At 40.2% G+C, this 27,800-nt stretch overlaps 1 protein-coding gene across 9 annotated transcripts in view; it reads right to left on the bottom strand.

The window, feature by feature from the left end:
* NAV2 (neuron navigator 2) overlaps positions 1 to 27,800 on the bottom strand; it is a 660,409-nt gene that overhangs the window by 216,503 nt on the left and 416,106 nt on the right. For all 9 annotated transcript variants that reach the window (XM_075129477.1, XM_075129476.1, XM_075129478.1 and 6 more), the window contains 2 exons: positions 13,742 to 13,859; positions 3,527 to 3,579 (listed from right to left, as the gene is read on the bottom strand). In XM_075129477.1, the coding sequence (XP_074985578.1) occupies positions 3,527 to 3,579; positions 13,742 to 13,859 (171 nt within the window). The remainder of the gene's footprint in view (positions 1 to 3,526; positions 3,580 to 13,741; positions 13,860 to 27,800) is intronic.

Below are 27,800 nucleotides of genomic sequence, written 5' to 3' on the forward strand. Positions count from 1 at the left end.
CAGCCTTTACCTTCAAATCCCTATTTTAAAAAAAATCTCTTCCTTTACATAGCTCTCCACCACTGATCTCTACTCCTGTGTTATTGTGCTTCTTTTCTTTTCTCTGTCTTATTCTCCAGTTTAATACTCAGATCTTTCAAGCTTCAGACGAATATACACTTTGCATGTTCCTTATGTCTTGTAACCATCATCTCTATCTTCACTCTTTCTTATGTGTTGTCGTAATTTCCTATGTTTATGTAACAGAGGACCCCATCCACCAATCTAATCAGGGTGGGTGGATGCCTGTGCCCACATGGAGCCCCACAAGCCCTACACACAGACTTCATTGAGGTTTGGGACTAGTGTTAGTATCCACAGGGACCAGATGGCAGGATCAAGGCCTCAGCTATTCAGGGTAAAGAGCTTTATCTCTGTTTTCTCTTTAGTGACATGGAGATGGAAGGCCCTAGATAAATATGAAACAGAATAAGATGATTTCAGACATCGCTGTGCACTGAAGTTTGCAAATGCTGAGTTTTTTTAATGGAGATCACTGTACATTAGATATGCTCACATATAGAAAGCAGAATCTGTATAATGACATCACTGTGTCACAGAAGAACTTCATTCTATCAGCAGAACTGCTATTTATACATCACAATTCACTGAAATAACCTGTGCCTTTCATTGTACTTTACTCTGAAGGAAGTTTCACTATGTCAATATTCAAAGATTGTAAGCATCATTAAATACTCAGCATCTGTTCCCTAAGGAACTAAGGTACAGTGACTTCCTATAAGTACAACAGATGATACTATGGTATCGTAAACTCTGCAGAGTGGCGGATATTGAGTCTTTAATGTCAGCCATTGGACAGTGAAAAAATAGATCAATATAAGATACGAAAACAGTTGTCTAGCTTCTGTAATGCAATAGTATTAAGAGAAGGGCATCCCTTGCCATGCTTCACTGGCCCATGTTTGTTTACAATAGTTTTTTCTACAACATGCACACAAACAGGAAATAGATTTTTTTTCTTTTGTTCTTCAAGAATGAAGCCATTTTCTGACATGTTTCATTCTACGCAGAAAAACTACAATTGTAGGGATGGTCTCTGAATTTATATACATGCTCAATTTACCATAAATTGTCTTCATGTCAGTTGGAACTAATCACTGTCAATTGCAGGCCTTTGTTGTTCTATTTAAACAAATATACATTACATAAATACATATGATCCAGAAAAATCAGTTCTTATATAGTGGACAGTTATGAAAAGGCATTTAATAGTATTTATAATGTCGTACAGTTTCATAGTAAACTGTGCTGTATTTCTATTTGAGAGGCAGAGATGAAAGCTTCTGTCATGTGCCTTTTCCAACTATTGAACTTTAACATCCAATTGTTAGAAGCTGCAATGTAGTTATACACAGCTGTGACTGAACAATTAAGTAAAAAACTAGGGCAAAACTGTGTGTCCTGGTGTGAGTGGGAGGGCTGGGAGGACACAAGGAACTTTCTCCCCCATGACGCCACCTGCACAAGGGCCAGGCACAATAAGAGTCCCTGCGCTTTGTGGAGGGCAGGGACTGCTCCCTCTTAGTGTCATCAGAGGTGGAAATTACCCAAATGGGATGAGTGGAGATGAAGCCCAATCAAGTGCATCAAGGAATGCAGACTGCACCATCCAAATTAACAGTGTTGATCTTAGAGAAAGGTTGTGCCCACTGACCCAAGGCAAAAGATTACAAACATTACACTCTCTGGTTATAATGTATTATATTCTTAGAGCACAGACACTGATAAACATTGGCCTTTAGTGTTCAATCATGGATAACCCCATGGATATGCACATCAATGCAAGGGACAGCCATGATGATCTTGTGTTTCCATTGGTAAAGAACTGGAGTGTCCCGCACTGACTATGGTGCTAAGCATCCTAAACGGAGTGGGACAGGGTAGACAGCCCTGCCCCAGTCCATCCTTCTGCACACACCAGCACAGGGTCAGTACCTTGGAGCAGGAAGTGAAGCAAGAATACCCCCTTTTCACATGTTACGCAGCTCCTGCTCTAGCACGCACGCTGACAACCATTATGTCCAAACCTGGCTTACGCAACAACCCTTGGTGTCAGCTCTGGCTGCAAACACCAGAACAGATACTTTAGTTCATAGAGAAAAAGTGAGTTAATCTAACTTTCAGTTACAATGTAAAGGATTTTTTTAATGTATTTTGGTATCGCCTGTAGCTCATGAATGAAATTCAGTTCTTACAATACACTTGTGAAACATTAAATTACATTGATCTTGAAAGTTTCCTCAATTATTTATACTCTAGACAGCTGCTGTGGCTACAGCAAGAATAGCAGCCAATCTCTACCAAGGAGTAAAAGTAGCAAAGATAAATCTGTAAAGATGTTTTTCTTTTTAAGGAGTGGTTGCTCTGTGGTTAAAAAGAGGATAACCTCAAAGACCAGGGGGAGGGAGATGGAATAGTAAAACACAAAGCAGTTTCAGGCTCTGGGATGGAAAACTGCTGCCAAACCCTTAACCCTTCAATGGGTTCCATCACCAGATAGAAACAAATTGAACACACAGCGAAAAAATTTAAGAACTAAAACCACACACAAAAAATGGTATAGAAGTTATACTAAAATAATCCTAAATTCAGTATCCAGCTGTAATTTGTACATATTTTAGATTTAATGTCATCACATTGATTCTGTATAAAAATACAGAGGAACAAAGGCATCTGTTTAAAATATCATAAATTAAATAATTTCCTTCTTACAGTACATTTTAAATAATCTTATTACTGCCAATATTCTCAAATATCTTGTCTAGAATATTAACTGCACTGTCCCTAATAGCAAACATACTCATCATGTACTGTATACTTTGAGTTCTGCTACTGTATCTTTTGGTGCTTGTTTTCAAAGATTAAATACAAACCAGATAAGTGAGAACATTTTACAGATAAAAACCCATCACTGAATCAAAAAAGACAATAGACATTTTAACTTTTTCATTACAACTTCCAAAGACACATTTGCAAATTCTTTTCTATTTTGGTGTAACCACTGTTAATATATGAAACAATTCTGTGTTTTGGGAAGGACCTAAAATATCGAGATGATCTTAATAGAGCCTAAGAGATCGTAGTCCTTTAGCCTTGAAATTCTTAATTTTATTTGGAGCAACCTTGACAAAAAGCCAGTTGCACATCTACTTTCCTGCTTCTGTAAAAACTGTTTTCAAATAAAAGCACAGTATTTACATTTTGTATATTCTTATTTATACAGAGTATCACAAAAACATTAAAATATCACAGAAAGAAAAGTTATGTACCTTGTGCTAATAGATTCAGATCCCATCTTCTCCTTTTGACTTCAATAGGATGAGAAATGGATCATTAGTTCTAATAACAGTCCAGATTTCCCCCTCTATTATATTGGTGCAAGCATTTCACAACACTCAGTTAAATTAACTGTCATACCTATTATGAATTGAGTAACACACACATGCACTGCTGCTTTGCCACTTACCATTTGAGATCTGTTCTTTGGACAGCCATTGATGTCTTCAATCTTTTCATTTGCTGAGAAACAAATACAAAAAGTAATGCAAAAAGTGTAGTGAGGACACTTGTACCAGTTATTTCCAGAGCACTTGTTGCTAGCTAAATCAAGTGGCCTAAGATTGTAGTTGTCCAATCAAAGCAAACGTGTGAAACATTGAGACCCATGCAGTGGCTGGATTTTTCTCATGGGTCATTCCTCCAGAGACAGCTGGAGCACGGTCATCATCATTTCAAAAGGAGACAACTGGGCTGACATTTCTTAAAGTGACAGGTAACTCCTTATGCAACCAAATGCTTAAAAACTGGGTACTGCACTGCATCACTGGTGTGTGTGCATGCACGTAGGTGCACACACACATGTGTGTAGATGGGTGCGCGCAGGGATCATTCATTTCATAAAGTGTATGTGCATATCATAGATTCATAGATTTGATGACCAGAAGGGACCACTGTGGTCATCTAATCTGAGGTAGCGACAGCTATCTAATACAGGCCGTAGGACTTCCCTGAATTAACTGAGTCCAAAAACTCTCTATATTAGAGTATATATTTTAGAAAAACATTCAATATTGATTTTAAATTTCCATTAATGGGGAATCCACCACAACACATGGTATGTTGTTCCAGTGGTTAATTACCTTCACTGTTAAAAAATTACACCTTACTTCTAGTCTGAAGTTGTCTAGCTTCATGTTCCAGCCATTGGATCTTGCTATACCTTTGCCAGCCAGATTGAAGAGCCCTCTATCATCAAATTTCTATTCCCCATGTAGGCGCTGACTGTGATCAAGTCACCCCTTAACCTTCTTTTTGATAAACTAATAGACTGAGCTCCTGGCATCTACCATTGTAAGGCACATTCTCCAATCCTTTACCCATTCTCTTTCTTTTCTGACCCTCTCCAATTTAGGAATAACCTTTTTGAAGTGTGGACACCAGAAATTGACACAGTATTCCCGTAGCAGTTGACCAATGCCAAATGCAAAGATAATATATGTTCCCTTTGTTCCTACTCCATATTCTTCTGTTTATACATACAAGGATCACATTAGCTCTTTAGGCCTCTATCTTCCTGCAAGCTCATGTTCAGCTAATTGTCCACCATGACACCTCCCCACCCCCCAAGTCTTTCTCCAAATCACTGCCTCCCAAGATATAATTACCCATCTTGCAAGTATGGCTGCATTCTTTTCTTCTAGATTTACATATTTACCATATTGAAATGCAAGTTGTTTGCTTGTGCCCAGTTTAGTTAGCGATTCAGATCGCTCTGTATCAGGGACCTGTCCTCTTTATTGACCAGTCCCCCACTCTTTTGGTCATCTGCAAATTTTGTCAATGATGATTTTATGTTTTCTTCCAAGACAAGTGTTAAACAGCGTAGGGCCAAGAATCAATCTGTGCGAAACCCCACTAGAAACCCACTTGATGATGATCCCCCATTTACAATTATATTTTGAGACTTGTCAGTTTTTAATCCATTTAATGTGTGCCATGTGGACTTTGTATCATTCTAGTTTCTTAATCAAAATGTTATGTGGTACCAAGTCAAATGCCTTACTGAAGTCTGTTGTATCAACACTGTTACCTTTATCAACCAAATTTATCATCTCATAAAAATGATACTGAGTTAGTTCTATGAGATCTATTTTCCATAAACCCATGTTATTAGCATTAATTATATTACCCTTTTAAAATTTTTTAATAATAGAGTCCGGTATCAGCTGTTCCATTATTTTGTTTGGTATTGATGTCTGGCTGACAGGCCTATAATTACCCAGGTAATCCTGTTTATATTTTTGCAGATTTTGTACATTAGCTTTCTCACAGTCCTCTGGAACTTCCCCAGTGTTCCAAGATTTATTGAAAAAGTAATATAAGCAGTTCAGAGAGCTCCTCAGCCAGCTCTTCTAAAACCCTTGCGTGCAAATTATTCAGATCCACTGATTTGATGATGTCTAACTTTAGTAGCTACCGTTTAACATCCTCCTGAATTACTGTTGAAATGGAAAGTATTTCATCATCATCATCTATCAATATATCAACTGTAGTGTTTTTAGAAAAGGAGTACTTGTGGCACCTTAGAGACTAACAAATTTATTTGAGCATAAGCTTTCGTGAGCTACAGCTCACTTCATCGGATGCATTCAGCGATGAAGTGAGCTGTAGCTCACGAAAGCTTATGCTCAAATAAATTTGTTAGTCTCTAAGGTGCCACAAGTACTCCTTTTCTTTTTGCGAATACAGACTGACACGGCTGCTACTCTGAAACCTGTAGTGTTTTTGTTTTTTGGGGTGGTTGTTTTTTGTTGCTTTGGTTTTTTTTTTTGTTTCCTCCAAACACAGAATAGAAATATTTACTGATGACTGTAGTAGGAAGAGAGCCTGAGACATAAGCCCTTGTATCAGAGACCTGCTATGAGGCAGAACCTGTTTACAGAATCTGGCAAGAACAGTGCTTATATTGCAGAAATACACATTCCTAAAAAGTGCTAAGCACAGAGTACTCACACAAACACATCGTGATATCAAGTGGTACCAGAACATCCTGATATCAAGGATGGTACAAAAACATTCCCCAAGGATAACAGAAACACACTGACCCCTCCTAAAAGATAAGGTCAGAATGACAGTACATAACTTGTTTATATCAGGGTATAAAAATGTATCTCAGAGGGAGTATCTTTCACCAGCTCAGGGGGCAGCGGAAAGTCCTGCCACTGACTGAGCTGCATCCATTGTCAGGGGCATACATGTCTTAGTAGCCTCACAGAGTCTGCCAGGTGCTATTACCGTGCTTCCTCAACAATAAACCTGGCTGGATGCCTTCGTACCTTAACGGATCTTGTGGTCATTGGGTGGTTCACTCGAGGTTGCTGTGCCAACTGTCTGTGCAGAGCTGGGACAGCACACAGGGAAAACACACACACGCAGCCAAACATTTGACTACAATGACTTCAGCCTTTTTGCATTATTATTGACAATTCTACCATTTGGACACCATTGCTAGGACTCATTTTGTTCCCAATATGCTTAAAATACTCCTTATTGTCCTTTACTCTGCTGGCCATCGACATCGCCTAGTGTCCTTTTGCTTCCCTTATCAATTTTCTACAATTTCTAGTTTGTAATTTATATTCATTGCTATCAACATCCCACTTTTCCAATTTGTTATAGATTGTTGTGTTTTTAAAAAAATTTTATAGCTTCATTCACTTCTCCACTAAGCCAGACAGGTTTTTTAACCAGTGTAGCTTTCTCCCAATTGTGGCTCTGTGCTTTCTTTGGGCATCTAAGAAAACATTCTTAAATAGTTTTTAATTTGATTCACATTTTTCTGTTTAAATTCTCTCTCAGCTCATTTGTCGCATAATTCTCTTCTGCTTTGTGCATTTGGCACCTTTAAAGCACAGGCGTATATATTGCTGATTTGGTATCATGGGACAGGTATCAATACAATATAAACTAGAAGAAATAATTGGAGTTGGTGGTCACATATCTTCTGTGAGGAAATCTTTGGGCTATAGAACAAAAGAACTAGATTATGCTCAGAGTTTTCCCATAAACAGGGTCCTGTGTACTCTGTAGCAGAATGGGACCAAATTCCCTACCAACAACCCCTAAACTCTGTGGCAGCAACTTCTGTAAGTCACAGAAACATAATGTATTCCGTTCCCCTCCATCCACAAGCACACACAACTATAGATCATAGCTGAAGATACTCACTGGCCCAAAATTTGTCAATGGTTATTTTCAAGGATAGTTTTTCCACCACCACCATTCTCTCCTGCTTTACTCTCTGGCCTCAACTCCCATAGCATTGTCCACACCACCCAGTGGCTCCAGGTGGCTAGGGATAGCAGGTGGAAGAGACAGCTGCTAGAAGAGATGGCAGAGGAGCATACTGGCAGCTTGCTCAGCAGTAGTTGCAGTCGCCTTTGGTGGTAGCCTGGCTGAACTTTAACCCGTACCTTTCTGCTTGCCTAGAGAACAGCGGAATGTGGCTCTCTGCAGACTCATGCAGATGACACTGCATCACTTACAGAATTCACAATTTTGAGCTTCTCTCTGCAACCATAAGAGCTTGAAACAATTTCAGATTCTGGAGCACAGTTCTCAGCAGGAAGTAAACTCCATCACAAATTCTGCAACCTCAGAATCCGGACTACATGGGTCTTTCCCGTTAACCCTTATTTACTGCAGTGCCATCAAGCTTTCATTTTCTTTCTAGGCTCTTCCCTGCACAGAATGGGTCTCTGTACCATTAGCTTGGCCTAAAATTATTCTAAAACCAACATTGTACACTATGGGCTTATAGCAGTACAGCTCCAAGGCTGGAGAGATATTTCACCATTTTCCCCCATGGCACTTTACCCATATATAGTCAGATTACATTGCTTTTATGAGAGTGAAATGAATTTCACCCTGAGATTTTTAAATGTTTCCAGACTTTTGCCACTTTTGATGCATATACTTGAGGATGTTTGATGGCTTCTCTCTTCCCCTTTATTAAGCTAGACATAGCAAAAGCAGCTTAACTCAGTGATAAAAGTAGTATGAACAGAAATAGTCATTTTTTCATAGATAGAATCTGAATCAAAGGAGAGAGAAGGGAACTTAAAGGAAGGTCTCGTTTTATTTCTTCTGTGACACATACATTATAATACTGTGAGACAGGTTATTAGAGTCAAAAGTATATGGAAACATGAGGGGGAAAGAGGGTCTCTCTACCACAAAGTGTTGTAAAGTGTTCTTTAAATCTGTTGGTCAGGCAGCTGCTGGTGTCCCAGATATAGATATGCATTCCCTGCAAAAATAAAAATCCTCAACAAATGACACTCAATAAACTACATGAAAAGTTATGATAGGAATGATTCTAAACTGCCTTGGACCATACAGAGCAGAACATGGGTGGATATAGAGAACCTTTTATACAAAAAGTAACCCAGCACACTGTACAATGAGTTAAGTTCTTTGTTACAAAGAGCTTTGTTACAAAGCTATTAAGCATTAATCAATGCCTCAGCCACATCTTTGGATCTTACAACAATTCTTCCTGTTTTTCCTCTTAAAAGGATGTTGGCCAATACAGTTCATAAAGTGCTAAAACTTTTACCTGGACAGCTATCCAGACTCGAGCAGAAGAAATCTTTGTTTAATGTCTCAGTCACAGGATAAATTGTGATTCTGTCATTTCCTGACTGTATATGAGCCCAGATGCAGATTTGGAACATAAACCCACAACCTTCTGGCCCAAAGGTGAGAGTAATAAAGGCTTTTCTACACATAAAAAGTTATTCCAGAATAAAAGAGGTTGTGTATTTGGATACATCTATTCTGGAATAGGGGAGTTGTTTTCTAGTTTAATTTGACATATGTCCAGGTGAAAATTCCTGAATAGCCATTCCTAAATAACTCCAGGAACAGACTAGCCCTTAGTAAGCAACAGTGTTAACTGAGGGATCACTAACGTGACAGAGGCAGCAGTCTGGCAAAAGAGGACATTACTGTCCATTATTTATGAAGATTACCATGCTTGGAAAATAGTATTGCAATTGCTTTCAATCAAGAAAACTAAGATACCAAGAACTCTGTGCTATTAAATAAATGGCTTTCTAAAAGTAGACTGAGTGTCTTATGCTGCTCCCATTAAAGTCAATGACAAAGTTCCCATTGACTTCAATGGGAGCAGACCCCGAATACTTAGATCTCTATAGAAGATCAAGAGAATGTACTACAAAATGTACAAAGTGAAAGTATATTATAGAAAATGACGATACAAGGCCAACAAGAGTAAGTGACCCATCTTTGTAAGTGTAGAGCATACTTTTGTCAATCGAAGTGCTCCACTTAGTGAGTATGGTAGTAGAAATCTGTCATCTTAACATAGACTTTCAATCATGGAAACAAAAGAGATTTATAAGTAGTGCAGGGTAGTGTGAGGATATAACACAGAATCTTTCAAGCTAGCTACCGTTTTAGCAAACAACTTAATCCTTTCCAGTGCCTAAATGAAAGGACTTGAATTTCTGTTCCATCAGTCCTTACATTTGTAACTTTTGGAATATCATGTTACATTCTTCTTTAAAAAATGCTAGATTCGATAAACAGAAGAAACTGACAGTCCACAGGAAAACTCTCTCTCTTTTCCCTTGGAGCTTTTCCCAGGTGTGTAGTGTTAAGAGTCTCCTGAAGCTCCTCCCCTATCACAGGTGAATCATAATTATCCTGGAACACCTATGTTCAGTAAATTGATCCATTTTTAAATAGTTCAGTGGTGGTTGTATCTAATTTTTTAAAAAATGGTTGGCCAAGAGACAAGGAGGGGAAAGCGCCTTTTGGTTATGTTGGCAGCTCCACTGATCTCTCAGTAAAAACTTCAAACAAAATAAAAGCCAAAAGTTTGATTGCCAGTTCCGGTTTTTTAAGTTCAGTTTCTCAGGTGTGATTCTTTGCCATTTAGACTTGATATCACTTTGTATTTGTGTGTGTGTGTAGACATGCATTCAGTATGTTGGTTTATTCACAATGTCAAAATCATCAGTGCCAATGTACATCTTAACTCTGTGCTCCCAAACCAGCGCAACACTACTGTATATATTCCACCTTTCAGAGTACCAGTACCACTATCTGGCCAAGTGAAGAAAGGCCTAGCACTCTATGCAATGGCATTTCACTGTTTGTAAGTCCTGGCCCCAAAAGACATGTTCCCTGACCCAAAGTGTTTACAATCTGACATCCAGGTTCTGCAAACAGTAACACATGGGAGCAGTCCCATTGACTGCAGTGGGATTATGCATATACATGAAGTTACACAGATGTGTAAATCTTTGCAACCTTTGAACCAAAATAACCTAGCATTTTGTCAATAAAGTTCCCAGTTGACTTGAGAATATTATGACAAACTGTCACTGTGCAACACACAAAATAATTTCAGCACACTATTGCTGGTAGTTAAATCTGAAGATTACATATCTGTGCTCTTAGGTGTCAAATTTATCCCTATCAAGTTTCAAATATTTTTTAGAATTGCTCATTGTTTCAAAATATGGATGCTAAGTTATAATAAAAAGTGAATGAAAGTTACCAAGTTATAAATTCCTAAATCAGATTTCTTTTCTTTCCAGAAATATACATCTGGTTTTGAATGACAGGAATGTACACAGAACGAGGGACCTTGTAAACCTTGATAATAATTCACTCTGATGGCCCTGATGTGTGGTGACAGTTGACTGTCTCCGGGGTGTTCAACATGCAAAGAGATAATCTCACTAATAGGATGTTTCTTGGAATGTAGTGGGGACAACTTCTTGTTTCAGATGGTGGAGGAAGTAACTGGGGGGCAGATATTTTAGTCTTGATTTGACTAATGGGGGGAGAAAGGGAAAAATTGGTAGTGAATCTGAAGGTTGAAGGCTATTTGGATGAAAGTGATCATGAAATGATAGATTTCACAACTCTAAGGAAAGGAAGGAGTGAGCGGAGCAGAAAAAGGATAGTAGACTTTAAAAAAGAAGACTTTAACCAACTTGGAGAATTGTAGGAAAAGGTGCCACAGGAAGAAAATCTAAGCCTGTTAAGGAGAGCTGGTAGTTTAGCAAACTCTCTCAACAAGAAGAATACACAGCTCAGATTTTATAAGGTCTTAAAAGGCACTTCTGCCCTTTCCCCTTCCTTATGAAGTTTAACAAAGGCTTCACATTTTTTTTAGGATTTGTTCTGCTTGTTTTTCCTTAGAAATATCAGACATGTCAAGCTTGTTTTTCTCTTGTTTTGCTGGAGGATTCATTGTAGATCATGAGCTTTCTGAGCCCTTACCCAAAAGGGCAGAGGCGTTATATCCTTAACAACAACAGCTTCTCTCAGCTGGGCTATTTAGGCATTTGAGCTAAACTGATGTTAAAAAAAACAGAGTTTGAAGCGGAATAAAAATTACATCTCTTCTTAATTAATCATGTTTAACTACATGGCATCTCTGATGGCATAATCCTACCAGTTCTCTAATCAACTACAGGATTTCCTAGGGGAAAAAAGAGAAGACAAGACCTGTATTTCTAATGTTTAAAACAAAAAAAGGCAGAAAAGAGAATTCAGAAGAGAACAGAAAACCTTTCAAAAGCTCTTCTTCTTTCTTCATAAAAAGGCACAAACATATTTCCCTTTGCAGATCACCGTTAGCACTGAAGCAGCAATTTAAGTCTTGATTACAAAACTCATGCAGTGACCAAAAGGAATGTTCATAATCAACAAATTCATTTGAAAAGATTTTGTTAACCTGGGATAATCTCTAAATACACCACCAATGCCCATAAAAGAACAGAGATGTCTCTGTGGTACTGCTGCTTTCTCGTACCCCACCACCACACATAACAGAGAGCACTGCATGCAGAAGGGAAAAAGAAATTACCATTCAGAAGCTTTCATAGTACAAATCCTTATTTATGAGGACAGGTCATGGTTTTATAGCTGCAGTTGAAGCTGTTTCCATGTGTGGAAGTTACCACTTCTAATGTGACAATGAGATGCAGCTTGCCTAAGGCCAGTACATAAGGGATGCAAATGAATATTTTCCTTTCAGTGCCAATTTGGGGGATTAAAGTGGAATTTGTGTGTTTAAACATGGATTTTCTTTTGTTTGGAAAAAATCTAAGAAAAAGAAAATCCTTCACCTTAGGTATTAACCTTTCACAGCTGTGTCTTAAAACTCTAAATCCAAATACTAAAGCAGCAATGAGAAAAAGAAGAAAAATGCAAAGATGAATTAAATCAAGCATTTTAGTAAACAATAACTCTTCTGAATTTTTTCACAGGGATATATTTTAAACATATGGGAGCATTCACACATGGAAATATGCATGCAAGTATTTGATACACTGTTTTTGGTAGTGTTCTGATATGCATGTTTCTACTCCAGGATTTTCTGCAGCATTGTTACATATATGTAACTGTATGTATGTAGGGATAGATTTTAAAAAAGCACAAAAGGCAGGTAAGTGCCCAACTCCCATTGAAAGTCAACTGGAGATGAGTGCCTTCCTCCGCCTTATGCTTCTGAAAATCTCCCCATTAAAATATTTGTGTTGGTATACACCATTACATAGATATTGGATGGAGTTTTGTTATACACAGGTACATAAGTAATTCATGTGAAATTTTTATACATATGTAATTACATGGATAGTTTTCAGAGTGCTATGCTCAGACAGCAATGAATATGTTGTTTGTTCAGTATGTAAGGGCCAGATCTTCATCTGGTAAAAATCAATTTAGCTCAGTTAGAGTCAACAGAAACTATGGCAATTTATGTCAGCTGAATATCTGACCCATACATTCATAAACTTAACTCAGGGCTCTAATTCTTTTGCACAGCATTTGTAACAGAAAAAACTGGTCAAGCTTTGGTGTCTAGTTACTTCACTACTGTCTTCTACGTTTGCATCTCAAGTCTGTCAGTCTTGTTGTCAACAACAGTCATTCTAATTCCTATTAATGGACTTCCTGATTCTGTCATTCTCCATAGCTCCATAGTTTTGTGATAGCCTAAACACCAGATGGATGAGTCTCTAAAGGAACTAATGAAGAACCCAGAACAGGGGGAATGTGGAGCCCTGCACAGGGCCCAATCTGAACCTTCAACTCCCATTGACATCAGTTCCTTTAGCGCCTGGGGCCATCCTGACAATAAATGAACTTCCTTATTTTAAAACAGATTGTTAAGGGTTTCTTTTCTTCCATATACTAATCATGTCCTTCCCTAATCCTAACTGCACACTGGGATTTTTCCGATCCAACTAGAAGTGGCAGGTTTAATATAACACACCATTGTATTGGTGAATTATTTCCAGACCAGTCTAAAAAAGCGAACAGGAACAAAGATAACGAAAAGATAACAAGCAAGGCTACAAGTCACCTAACAGAAAAAAGCTCATCAGCTGCTTTTTCCCTTCAGCTATCCTGGGTGATAATGCTGTGTCAGGAGATCTTATCAAGAACGTCAAATATTTTTCTGCAATCCCTTAACATAAGGCTTTATCAAATTAATTATCAAAGCCTGTGAGGCAGAATTATCATCTTAATTCCATATAGTTTCTATTTATTTTCCCCATATTTATGTGAAAAAACAAGCTGTGGCTCTGACAAAGTAGGCGTGTACATGACAGGAAAAGAGAAATTCACTCACCTACAACCTGGATGATTTCAGCCAGTAAGACTCCATCAGTCACATCTTGCTGTAGGTCCTTGATCAATCGTTTGTGACCAGATTTTGCTAGATAGTGATTAGCCCAATCCGTGTAAATCTATTAGGAGGAAAAGAAATACATAAAAACTAAATTGTAGGTATTTGATCAGACTTAAAAATGAGAATCCCATCTCTTAGTCCATGCATAACAACCTCTCACATTTTCAGACCTTGGACAGAAGATCCCTGCTTTGTGAGCTGTTTGAAACAATTTAGCACCATTACAATTCAAGGCATTGTGCAGATCAAGTATTCTGCTTACTATGGGGTATGGCTTTTTTCTATTGAAAAAACTGACATCACAGCTCAGAAAAAAAGTAAAGCAGTGGTTCTCAAACTTTTGTACTGGTGACCCCTTTCACATAGCAAGCCTCTGAGTGTGACCCCCCCTTATAAATGAAAAACATTTTTAAATAGATTTAATACAAATATAAATGCTGGAGGCAAAGTGGAGTTTGGGGTGCACAGACAGCTCACGACCGCCCATGTATTAACCGTGCGACCCCCTACTTTGAGAACCCCTGAACTATAGCATGCTTCTATACATGCTATGGCATGAATGGAGTATCAGACATGGAACTAAATATTTTGCAGCACTGACAAGGTTATGGAATTGGTTTCTATTTTCAAACTCAGGATTTTGTGTTTTCCCTCTGCCATTCCTTTTCTGTTATTGAGAAACCTTAAAGATTCATTTCTAAGGGAAATTTCTATGGATGAAGTTCCTTTTAAATGTTAACTAATAAGCCCTGATGCATGAGATTTAACTGCTCTAATAAGTCCTAGTGCATGGGATCTACTAGGTCCATTAAACTGATTTTAAATTCCCTTACAGATTTGTAATTACAGTTACTTCCTTTAAAATACATCTCTATCTGAAATCCAAGCAAATATTAATCAAGCAATTAAACCACAAGACTTTAAATATATTTTTATATATGGGCCAAGTTGTGCTCATCACACACTATATCACTTTTAACAACAGTAAATACAGTATTCAGGATACATAACTTATTTGTCAAACACATAACCTTTCCAGAGTGTGTTATCAAAAAGAAGAAAAACCTATTAAGGAACTTCCATTGATGAGCCCAATATTGTTCCCTGTTCCCATATAGGACAAAATTAAAGGGGAAAAGCACCCTCTATGATCTATCTCAGCTCAAAACAAATAAAGTCAAAAAATCTAGACATCTGAACTTTGTCCTTTGGTTGGTGGTTTTTTGTTTTGTTTGTTTGTTTTTTGTTTTGTTTTTTATAAAGGTACCCAAGTCAACCTTAAATTCCAACTTTACTCTCAAGGGTATCCAGCCTATTAAAAGACAGTCATCCTATTTCAGCGAAGGTGTATAGTGTCAAAAATGAAAGAGTTCCAATACTGCTAGTTCAACGCACCCGTGCCTTACATATGTTCTGTGAGAGATTCTATCTCCCTCTTTATTCTCTCAGCAGTAGTCAAAGAATGCAGCCCAGTGCCTAGAGTTTTGTAAAGGAGGCCCATGATTCTTTTACAGTTCTTTGGAGCGGGAGGAGTCCAGACACTTGTGGACTGGACTCCTGTACCAGATGAGGAGGAGTAGCCACCACCTTTCTCTTTTGGACCTGTTAGTTTTAAAGTCCCTGAAAATGCTAGGGTGAAACTTTGATATCTCAAAATGAACCCTGAGGACTCCTGGGTAAAGTAAATGAATTTATGAACTCACAAAGACTACAGAGTGGATGGGTCATTACAAAACCTATTTTCCCCACACTAATTTCCCCCTACTGTTACTCACACCTTCTTGTCAACTGTTTGAAATGGGCCACCCTCATTACCACTACAAAAGTGATTTTTCCTCCCTTGGTATTCTACTGTTAATTGAATTGTCTCATTAGACTGACCCCCCCGCTTGGTAAGGTAACTGCCATCTTTTCATGTACTATGTATATATACCTGCTACTGTATTTTCCACTCCATGCATCTGATGAAGTGGCTTCTAGCCCACGAAAGCTTATGCCCAAATAAATTTGTTAGTCTCTAAGGTGCCACAAGGACTCCTTGTTGTTTTTACAGTCAGGTAACATCTTAAATAGTAAACCCAAGAGGACCAAAAACCCTGAGCTGAATCTTATATAAACTAGGGCATGTGCCTGACCACCAAAACTAAATGATTCTCAGGGTATATCTACGCTACCATATGTTGCAAATATTTATGTTGCTCAGGGATTTGAAAAAAAACCCAACAACTGAGTGATGTAAGTTTCACTGGCAGTGTGCAGGACGCTATGTCGGCTGGAGAGCTTCTCCTTCTGACATAGCTACAGCTGCCGTCGGCACAGAGCAGCTTCATGAACAATCTTACAGCAGCGCAGCTGAATTGATACAGCTGTGCTGCAATAAGCTCACTAGTGTAAAACATGGCCTAAATGACAGTAATGCTAAGCAATGGCAGAGCTTTTAGAGATCTGTGTGGGCCACACAAGCAGATCTCCTCTCTTCTGCCAGTTTTACACAAATATAAGTGAGAATCAGGATCATTACCTCCATATTTGGAGATTGGCAGGGTAGAAATCATTTCTACCTGCTTTTAAAACAAAGTCTGTCTTTCGTATAAATTTAAGGATGATCAAACAGATAATATCAAGCTAACAGATAGAGTACTCTATACACATAGCTGCTAGACTCACAGCCAGGTAATCTGGGACATCTGTATTAATGTTGCACAGTTGGTTATCTATTTATGGTAGAATTCAATTTAATTTCAGAATCTTCATAAACAAACCACAGTTTACAATGTTCATCCCCACTATTAATTTGGTTCCTTCTTCCTGAAACATTGTACTAATGGTTGGCATTGGTAGCTCAGGAAGTATTCATTCTCGGAGAGATAACTGTACCAGCTGTTACTATACTACATTAAAACAGGGTCAAAAGAGAACCAGACCTCTAAAGTCTGTTTGTTCTCATTCCAAACAAGGAAACATGAGAGACTTATTTTTTTAAAAGAGTCATGTTAAAAAATATCTGTAAAGGCCCCATTTCTATATTAAGATCAGTTCTTTCTTTAGAAGCACAGCACTCAAACACTTTTTGGGACAGATTCTGGCCCTCAGCTTGGCGCTTACATGCTAATGCCAATGGTGTATGGGTTCAGGCCCCGTGACACTCACAAGTTCACTGAGTGCACGGAAATCAGGAAAATATCCCCAAATCATGATTTTTTTCAATTTTCTTATAAAAAAGTAAAATGTGTTTAATAAAGTCTTTCAGGCAAAATAATCACTGTACAAACTGTACAGCTCAGCTGTTTCACGCCTGTGTGCTCTATCCTTCCGCACGTGCGGCATAAGAGCACCGTGTGCATGCAGAAGAAGAGAGTGCTGTGTGCACATGCAGCAGAGAGTGCTGTTAATCCCTAAACGCAATCTAGGGTGGAAACAGGCTGACTCAGGTGGTTGGGGTATAGAAGGGGGTAAGGGCTCCGGGGTGGGTCCAGAAATGAGGAGTTCAGGGTGCAGGAGAAGGCTTCGAGCTGAGGCAGTGGGGGTTGGGATGCAGGAGGGGGTGAAGGCTCTGGCTAGAGGTGCAGGCTCTGGTGTGAGGCTGGGGATGAGGAGCTTGGGGTGCAGGAGGCGGCTCCAGGCTGGGAGGTGGAGTTGAGGGGTTTGGAGTGTGTGTGTGTGTGTGTGAGAGAGAGCTCTGGCGTGAAGCTGGAATGAGGAGTTTCGGGTGTCGGAGGGGGCTCCGGGCTGGGACCGAAGGGTTCGGTGGGCAGGAGGGGGATCAGGGCGGTTAGGGGTCAGGGCTCTGGGGTGCAGGAGTGTGCTCTGGGCTGGGATAGAGGGGTTCTGGGCTGGGGCTAGGCTGTGGGGGCAGGGGTGCAGTCTCCGGGCAGCGCTTACCTCAAGAGGCTCCCGGAGGCAGTGTCGTTTCCCCCTCCAGGTCCTATGCGGAGGAATGGCCTGGCGGCTCTGTGCACTGCTCCGTCTGCAGGCACTGCCAACATAGCGGCCATTGGCTGCGGTTTCTGGCCAATGGGAGCTGGGGTGGTGGTACCTGCAGGCAAGAGCAGCGCGCGCCATGGAGCCTCCCCCTCCCGCCCCAGGAGCCGAACTTGCTGGCCACTTCTGGGTTGCAGCCTGCCTTAGCCCCACAGACTGGGAGCCGCCAGAGGTAAGCCCACACCCCAACCCCAGTCCTGAGCCCCCCCAAACCCGGAGCCCCCTCCTGCACTCCAAGCCCCTAATCCCTGGTCCCAGCCCAAAGCCTGTATCCCCTCCTGCACCCCAACCCCCAGCCCTCCCAAACCCAGAGCGTCCTCCTGCACCCCAGAGACCGTACCCCCAGCCCAGAGCCCTCACTCCCCCTGCACCCCAACCCTTGCCCCAGCCCAGGCTCCCTCCCACCCCCTGAAGGCCTCACCCCTTCCTGCACCCCAACCCCCTACCTCAACCTGTAGCCCCCTCCCACATTCCAAATCCCTCGCCCCCACCCCCCAGCCCTGCACCCCAAACCTCTCATCCCCAGCCCCACCCCAGAGCCCACACCCTCAGACGGAGCCCTCACCTCCTCCTGAACCCTGAACACCTTATTTCTGGTCCCACCCTGGAGCCCGCACCCCCATTTAGAGCCCTCACCTCCTCCCAACCCAATGCCCCAACCCAGTGAGAGTGAGGGTGGGGGAGAACAAGCCACTGAGGGAGGGGGAATTTAGTGAGTGGGGAGTGGGCAGGGTTAGGGGGTTCATTTTGGGGCCATTAGAAAGTTGGCAACCCTAAATCAGCTGAGACGTGAACACTTACCTAAAGCTGCCGCATGGACAAGCAGCAGATTGTGTAACTGGTGAAGCCTCCTTGGTCAATGACATATTGACTGATGCCAAGATAAGTATGTGTAACATATTTTATTTGTTTAGAAAGACCTAAATGGTGACAATGCATCTGACTTGGAAATGAAAGCTGTCTTCACTGATACAGTTTACTTACAGGCTGTTAATTACAACACCATTGCACACTGTGCTATTGTGAAGTGTTTGAATACCTGTAGGGTGGATATTGATAATATCAATGCATTAATTTTTTCCTCAAAAGCTTACAATCAAGTGTTTAAGAGATTACTGGCTAGCCGTTCAGTTCACCTGCAGTTCTCACATATTTTTGCTATTGACGTCCGGAAGACCAATTGGTGAGGCAAACCCACAGCCAAACCAGGGACTGCTCACTCAATAGATGCTCCTCCAACAGAGCTGTGCAGAGTCACCAATAAGGCACTAACTTACTCTTCCCACAGAGCCTGCAGTGACGCAGCCTATCCAGAAGCAAAGCCTGGATTAGATGACCCTCCGGCTTAGGTATTTCCCCAACCCCATGGGCTGCAGATCAGTCTGTGCAACAGCACTATCCATCCTGGAACCCTTCTGCTGCCTCACAGTATCAAACTCTCAAAACTCCCAGCCTGCTCTTGATCCTGTTCCTTTCCCAGCCTTACCAGAGACTGTACCAGTCTTGTCCTTGCCCTACCCTGTTACTGACCTGCTCCAGGTTGCCTCCACTTCCTGACCCTCTCTAGATCCTTGGACTCTGACCATGCGGGCTTTGACCCCTGTCATGCACCTGGACTCTGGCTACAGTACTGACTTGGCTTGTCCTTGGGCTCTGACCACTCAGCTTTGACCTCTGCTCAAATCACTAGGCCTGATTAGCAGAAGGCAGCGCCTGACCATTTCCCTGACATTGACAAGCCACCAGCAACAGTCAAAAAGCTTTTTAAACATTGTCCAAGCAGAAAATAGCATTTTAAAGAGTATCTGCAAATCATAGTCCAAGCTGGGGGATCAAATCTTTATGTGAAATTGCCCTCTTAGGTGAGATGGGGAAGCTGATATGCTGCTATTTAATACCATTCATACTACATTACTTTTTACTCAAGTTTTGTGGAGGAGGAAATTAAAATTACACCAAACACAGAAGCTGAAGGAGTTGAAATATCTGCTGGACAATTCAGAAACTTTACAGATACAGCTCAACTTCATCGTGAGGTATGACAAAGACTTTGTTAATTTAATCAAATTGTTTGAAAGACATGAGATTCATGTTCGTCAAGCTTAAAATAAAAAACAAATAAAGTTGACTTAATTAACACTTATCAAGCATATAAATGTGAGTAACAGCAGGGATTCAAAACCAATCTATTAAAACTTTTATTGAAATTGCAGATAAGTTTTCAAACTATTATCTCCCTGATATGAGTGAAAGAAAACCCTGTTTCACTGAGCCAGCACTCTGGTTCCTTAAAAGCGGTACGGTGTTTGATCCCATTCAAGCATGTACATTAAACTTGGATGCCTTCCCACTGGATTCCATAACTCGTTTCAACAGAAGCTGGAAAACTGAATTAGAAGGCTACTGGTTTTATGCAAAGGAATGCAGCAGTGACCTTTCACTAACTGCTTTTCGAAAGTTTGCAGAACCACGCTTTCCCAACATTGCAAAACTGGCCAAGTGATATTTGTCTGTTGTCCCTGACTCTGTGGATGCCAAGCGTAGTGTTTTGGCGTATGGGCAGTTCTTACTGCGCAAAGGCAACCCATAAAAGAGAAACAAGTAAACCAACTAATGATACTCAAACTTTTTAATTAAAAACTGTAAACAGAAATAGCTGAACATTTAGTGGAATACATATGTTTGTGTTTACTAACAATTTTAGTTGTAAAATTGATTAAATTTAATTGTGAAATTTATTCTGTGCATATTCCTCGAAACTGATTTAGTTTTAAAATTAATTTCATGGATAGTCTATGAAATGGAATACTCATTTTACCCTGTTGTGAATTTTCTTTTTAAAAAAATTGCAATTTACACAGGGCCTTATGTATAGGGGCTCCCAGGAGCCCAGGGAAAAATTCCTATGTGCAGGAGGAACTGCATAGGTCCAGTGTATGCAGCCCTATGCTGCCCTCCCTCACAGCCTCTAATGTAAGGGGGTACTGGGGGGGAAGGAGGGGTGACCATACTGTTCATGTCTATGACTATGGGCTATGGAGCATCCCATTGACAGCTACAGGGAAGCTGCTGTAAGTTAGAGCTAGTATAATAGGATTCTGCTAGCCCCCAGTGTAGGCAAAACATGGTCAGTACAAAAGGGGTTCATAACCACCTTTACTTCCTCTCCTACTGGACAATGTCTCTCAGGAGGTGAAGGACAGAATCTACATATAGTGGGTTGGATTCTCATCTTTTATCAATGTAAATTACTGAAGTTACTAGAATTATACAGGTATAAAACCAGTGTCAAGTGAGAGCAGAATCAGGCCTACTAATTTCAGAAGTACCTTCAGAATCAAACTGCAGGTACAAGGCTTATGTCTTCCTTCTCCATGAGAATTCCAAATCAACCCCCAAGTCTAACACTAACTGTTCCTTCTTCCCTGCCTGATGAATCCTGAAAAAAGAGTAAGCACAACCTAGACTCCCTGTTGCTGTTGCCAATCTGATGTCAGTGCAGAAAGGTAAGGTGCAGCTATTTTGATCAGAACTGGCACTGCCTGAGGGTGACTACCAGTCTCATTAATAATATTTACACTTCTTACTATTTTTCTCTTGGAATAAAACAACACGTGCTTATTTTTATTTTCAGGTGTCAATTCTGCAAAACAATGTTGATTGTGTTGACCATAACACTCATGAACTGAAATATATTTCATGGCTTTCCCTCATTTGTCCTCCACTTCCACCTTTACAAGTTATATTAAATGGGATGTGCATTTCCTATTAGGCCAGCATTATTGTGAACTTTGAAAGAAAAACAGGTTGAAATGTCTCAGTGACAAACATCTCAGTGAAACAAATGCTGCCTACTGACTATACGAGTGACTTTGCTGTTGGAAAAAAAAACCCAAAAAACCAAAAACAGCAAACCAGAAATTGTATTTCCTAGATGCCTTCAGAGGAAAACATTTTAACAACAGTGTGATGGGGTGTGAGCAGGGTAATGTGGGTCATAAGGTGCAAATTCACCTTATTCACCTGGAGGGGAACCAAGGTTGGATAAAACCTAATGGTAGATGAAGCTGAACTGGGGGAGGAGCTGGGATAGGATTTTACTCCTCTCATAACACAAGAGCTAGGGGCCACCAAATGAAATTAATAGGCAGCAGGTTTAAAACAAACAAAAGGAAGTATTTTTTCATACAACGCACAGTCAACCGGTGGAACTCCTTGCCAGAGGATGTTGTGAAGGCCAAGATTATAAGAGCATTCAAAAAAGAACTAGATAAATTGATGGAGGATAGGTCCATCAATGGCTATTAGCCAGGATGGGCAGGGATGATGTCCCTAGCCACTGTTTGCCAGAAACTGGGAATGGGCGACAGGGGATGGATCACTTGATGATGACCTGTTCTGTTCATTCCCTCTGGGGCACCTGGCATTGGCCACTGTTGGAAGACAGGATACTGGGCTAGATGGAACTTTGGTCTGACCCAGTATGGCTGTTTTTTTGTTCTTCTAAACCAGGAAGTGAGAGCCGGAAAAGACTGCAGGGAGGGGGTCTGAAGTCACTCCTCAGAGGGGGAAGGGAGTTGACTAGGGAAAAGGAGGAGATCCTGGGGAACAGTAAGCCCCAGGAGGAAGTCCTGCCCTGGACTGGGCAGTCTGGTAAGAGACCAAGAAGGATGAGGTAGCCATGGGGAGCAGAGGAATCTCTGGTGGTAATCCCAGAGATAGGCAAGGAGATTGAGATATGGAGTAGGAAGGAGCCCAAAGAAACAGCAACAGGGTCTGAGACTAGGCAGACTTTCATTGCTAGCCATAGGGTCCCCTGGGCTAGAATCCCAGAAGTTCCCCGACCAGCCACTGGGGAAATGGCACAAGGACCTAAAGTCATCTGAGACAGTGTCCATACAGCTTTTCTGGTGGGACTTTGTTACCCCAGAAGGTGGGGACTGTACAGTGGCCTGGCTGGAGGCCCGAGTCACAAACAGGGAGCATCTCAAGATGCTCCCAACAGAGAGAGAGAGGGGCCACAGTGTGAGCAATTTATAGAAGGGAGCACCAGACAGGGCAAGAGCTAATACCCGGACCTAGCCACAAAGAAGTACCCCTTTACAAACAAAAAGACATTTTTAAATGTGTAAGGACTTTAAAGAACTAAGATTGATTCTACCATTGAATTCTGCTGCTGCTGTGAATAAGCCAGAATTGCACGGCACAAAAATATACCTAATTGTAACGAAACAACTGAAATTTGCATTACAAACTAAGGAGACTACGGCTTGAAGTATATTAAATAAAGCATCCTTGTATAATGAATAGAATCCTAAACCTGAACTTTGCACTGACCTCTTTTTAATTTATAAAACACTGGAAGGTTTTAGCTAGAAATCCACATATTTACACCTGGTACTTGTGTTAGAATCTGCATTAGTATTTTCTGCATTAACAATATAATCTTAATCTCAGCACCTCTGGGATTTGTATTTAAAAGGAAGACTGGTAGAGGTAAATAATGTACCCTTTTTGATCTGTGTTCTGGACAGAGCTATTTCCGGCTGAGGGGAAATTCCACATTTCTTGGGGGGGGAGTCTGGCAGGGAGCCTGGGAGGTGAGATGGCAGGAAGCCAAGCATTTTTCTATCCAAAGTTCATCAAAATGGCCAAGTTTCTGAAGAACACTGAGATTTCTATGGATCATCATTTTCTGACCAGCTCTAATTCTGGGATCTGTTCTCCCCTGGATGTCTGCTGGGAGGGAGTGGGGAGCATTGAAATGTGAGTGATGAGGGAATAGTATCTTTACCTGCTACTTCATGCTATGCACAAATCAGAAATGGAGCAAACATTGGCAACTCATTAGCTTATGCTTACTACATCCCATGTTTTCATTGAACTTGGTGGGCCTGATTCACGACGCCAGTGTGTGTGAAAATTAGAAAACTGAAAGAAAATGGGAAGAGGAGCAGGTTCTATTAATACAGTTTTCACATAGTTTCCATTTGCTGGTGCAACACACTGGCTAGTATAAATGCACAGTTGTGTCAGAAACACCACATGATGCTTTATCATCTCTGAAGACAATTCATTCAACTTTCACCTGTAAAATCACATCATATGCAGTTAGGATCCCACATGTTCAATATTACCTTCCAGTGATGGGCAAACAAGAGAAAGACACCAAACACCATACACCAAACACCATATGCATCAGTCAACAGAGCACTTTTCCTTAACGGGCCTTTCTACTTTCTTGTAATCTACATACTTGATTCATTTACTGCATGTTAAGCTAGCTCATTCAGCAAGAGTATTCCAGAGAAAAGAAGGTGACAAGATATACAAGGGAGGAGGCGGAAACATTGCCGATTAGAAAGGATGAAACATCATCTGGAAAGAATGGACAAACACTCTTGCTTTGTGTTATAAACCAACCACCAAGTGATGGAGGTTATTGTCAGGATGGAGTTGGGTGAAACCTCACTGATAGCCTCCTTCCTTCAGGATAAATTTAAGAAGCAACTAAGCTCCTTTTTGGAGTAAAATAGCTGAAACTATAAGACCCATCACTCAAAACACAGACCATTTGCAAGGCCAATCAGAAGCTGAGCTATGTGGGTAGATTGGTTTCACTAGGGGGCTGAATACCTCTACAGGTTGTTTGGTGGAAGTGGGGATGAGGGGGTGTGTTGTGGGCAGAAGTAGCAAGACAGAGCAAGAAGCAGCCAGAAACAAAAAAGAGAAGACTACAGGAAAGCCATGGAGTTGGAAGAGAAGTACTGCCAATGTGGCCCTGAGAAAAAGCTTTTAGACAAAGAGCTGGTTGGAAACTGAGCCGGTGCTAGCCCATTGTGGGCCCTAAGCAGAAATATTTTGGTGCCTCCCGTTCCCCAATACTAAAACAGGCAAGTTCTTATAACCAAAAAAGAAAGTGTGTGTGTGTGGGGGGGCACTTTGAGCTGCTCTGTGCTCTAAGCAATTGCTTAGGCTGCTTATACCTAGCACCAGTGCTGGTTGGAAAGGCAAGCTGGGAACTCTGAAATAAGGCAACTGCTTCCTGTTCGATTCCTACTGTGTTCATGGAAACATTTTGGGTACATTCTTTTTAAATAAACAGGATCGCATCAAGAAATACTTGACTCCATCATTAATACCTCTTCCTAACATATATAACCTACAAGACCCCAAATATTGGTAAGCTGCTCAGGTCAAAAGGGGAAATGTGATACCTATCCCTTATGGGCAGGTTATTCCCTAACTGTCCACTGAGAAGTTTCTTGTACCGTTATCATAAATATATGGTGCTTGCCACTGTCAGAGACAGGATGCTAGACTAGATGGGCTATTAGTCTGATTTGGTATGAATATTCCTATATAATCCCCTTCATCCATTCCTTACCCTGATAACTTAAAAAAATCCTTGAAGACTTGCTCTTATAAACTTATTTCCCCTCTCACACTTAGTATGCCAATAAATCTTCACTACTATTCTGCTCCAAAAGAGTCTCCGATACCTAAACCTCTTTACAAAACAACACTGCACAGCAAAGCTGAATAACTATATAGCGAAAAAAGCAAAGCAAACAGATGAAACAAAGCAATTCATGCAGATACATAATACATACCTGAGTAGGTGAATAATCAGGAGATTAAAATAGGCACAGTGTGGAGAATTCACATGCATAACTGTATGAGAACACTGATACACAACACAATGGAACCTGATTGTTAGCATTCCCACTGTCTGGCATGCACAGAATATTCTTTTCTGTTTTATTATTAAAAATGGAAAAATAACAATACAAAATCAAACTTATGGTGTTCTTGGACCGTCATTTGAGATTCAGCAAAAACTAGACTGGACAAAGCACTAAATAATACTCGTACAGTAACAATCCTACATCAACAAAGGAACAGACTAAATGGTTTAACAGGTCATTTTTATCTCTCCCCACTATGATTTTCATAGCTTTAATCGTATCCCACAATGAGATACACAAAACTGGCCTCCTGTCCTGTCATGTTTACACCACTTTGGGGCTCTCACTTTTTCATGCCAGGGAGAGAAGCATATTATGCAAAAGAAGTAAACAACTGCTATTCTGTACACTGAAATCCATTTTTATGATTGCTTGAAGAATTACAAAAAATGCTGCTTTACCTTTTATTTAAAACTTCATGTCAAAGAAATACAAACCATCAATAATGCATGCCAGTGGGGCAAGAATGCTTCAAAGGGGAATTTAAATGAGATGAGTATTGTTTTAAACAACCAGCTGAACTAATAAAGCTTCTTGTGAAAAATACAGATCTACTTTTAAAAAAAATCTAACTGAACCACTCATTTGCTACAACAAAAGTTATTCCATTATATGCAGACCTCCTGCAATTGTTTTTGTTTTTTTTTTTTGTTTTTTTAACTGGAAGGAGTATAGAATTCTGTGCTTTTTAGGACTCTTGTGAATGCAACATTACCAAGGTCATGGATCATTTTTAACAATTCCTCACTCTACATTCACTGCTTGCTCTCATAATATAAATTAGGCTCATTGAGTAAACCTCCCAGAGTACATTTAAAAGCTGCTTGTTGCCAGTCTTTGTACCCTATTACACAAACATGATTCCTAATGCTTCTTTTCCTTTTCCCGTAAACAAGCAGAAAACCTGTACAATGGTTGCTAATTTTGAGATGCATGAAAAATATTTTAAACCACACAATGGTTTCAAATGTTCAAAACAGTCAAATAATTGGGAAAAACAGCAATAAAAGAGAGCTAGGAACACACTGCTAAGAAAATTTCAATAACATATGCTCAGATTTGTAAGTGAATTAATTGTTCACATACATTTGTTAATTCAGTTGTTCCAGCATAAATGTTTGCAGAAAACAAATTTGATGTGTGAATATTTGCAGTGGAACTACTTGCACACTCATCCAATTAGAAAACAGAAATGCCATATGACATCCATCCATTTACAACTAATAAACAAAGCACAAAAGGCAAATATTAAATACCTGCAGAGATCTAGTCAGGAACACTATACAGAGATTAGTTTTTTTTAAAATTGAAAACAAATTAATTTACTACTTCAAAATCGAATACATCTGAGAAAACCACAATCTGACCAGGGCTATTCTGCAAGGAAGTAAAATAATTAAAATTCTTAAATTAATCAGATAAATTATTTGTTGTGAATTGTATATTCAATTCTAAGTAGGCAATTTATTTCCCTTTCAGTCCCCCCAATAAATCAAAAAGTAAGTTACTGGATAATGACATACTGCTTTTTTATATAAATCAGCATGTTCTTGTAAAATGGGTCAGTAATGTGTGCATAGTATAAACAACATTGCGGACAGTTTCCTTATTTTATTCAAAAACATATAGCAGTGAGCAAGCACTGCGGCCAAGGCATGCCTTTGTGCCTGAGATCAGTCAGGTACAGCATCAGTTTAATCTCAGAACTTGCTCTTGCTGGGGAATGGATTCAGAGTCATAGTAGTTCTCTCCACCCCACCATCTCTAACTTCAATGATCCTAGGATTCCACTTATATGGAAACAAAGCAAAGAAAACTGTGAATGGTATCTTTTCTTTTCTTTCAGTTCACTGGGTTTGAATTAGGGGTGTGTCAGATAAACATTGACTTTGGAAATATTCAACGTGTTGCGGTTCATAGCCAAAATACCATGCGTGAGACGAACGAGGTTTTGAGAAATAACCTTCTAAAGTCAACAAATACATGACATTGTCTGTCAAGAGAAAGGAACAAAGAATGAATAAGTAATTGTACTTTTTAAAATTGGAAGCTTTTCTTCTTTTCTTTGATGAATTGTGAAAATATGCCAGGAACTTCTAGGCTTCACAATGCTTTCCAAAATGACCGTTCTTGTGAAACTGCTTGACTGTCATAACCGTAAACACTAGTTTACCTCCTTTTGGCAAACCTGTAATAATTAATTGACTGCATGTCATTGTTTGACTGAATGTCTCCTTTGCTGTCTATGCAGTATGGGGAAGTTTATGCAC

The sequence above is a fragment of the Caretta caretta genome, chromosome 6, assembly GCF_965140235.1.
Source record: "Caretta caretta isolate rCarCar2 chromosome 6, rCarCar1.hap1, whole genome shotgun sequence".
Lineage (NCBI taxonomy): Eukaryota > Metazoa > Chordata > Testudines > Cheloniidae > Caretta > Caretta caretta.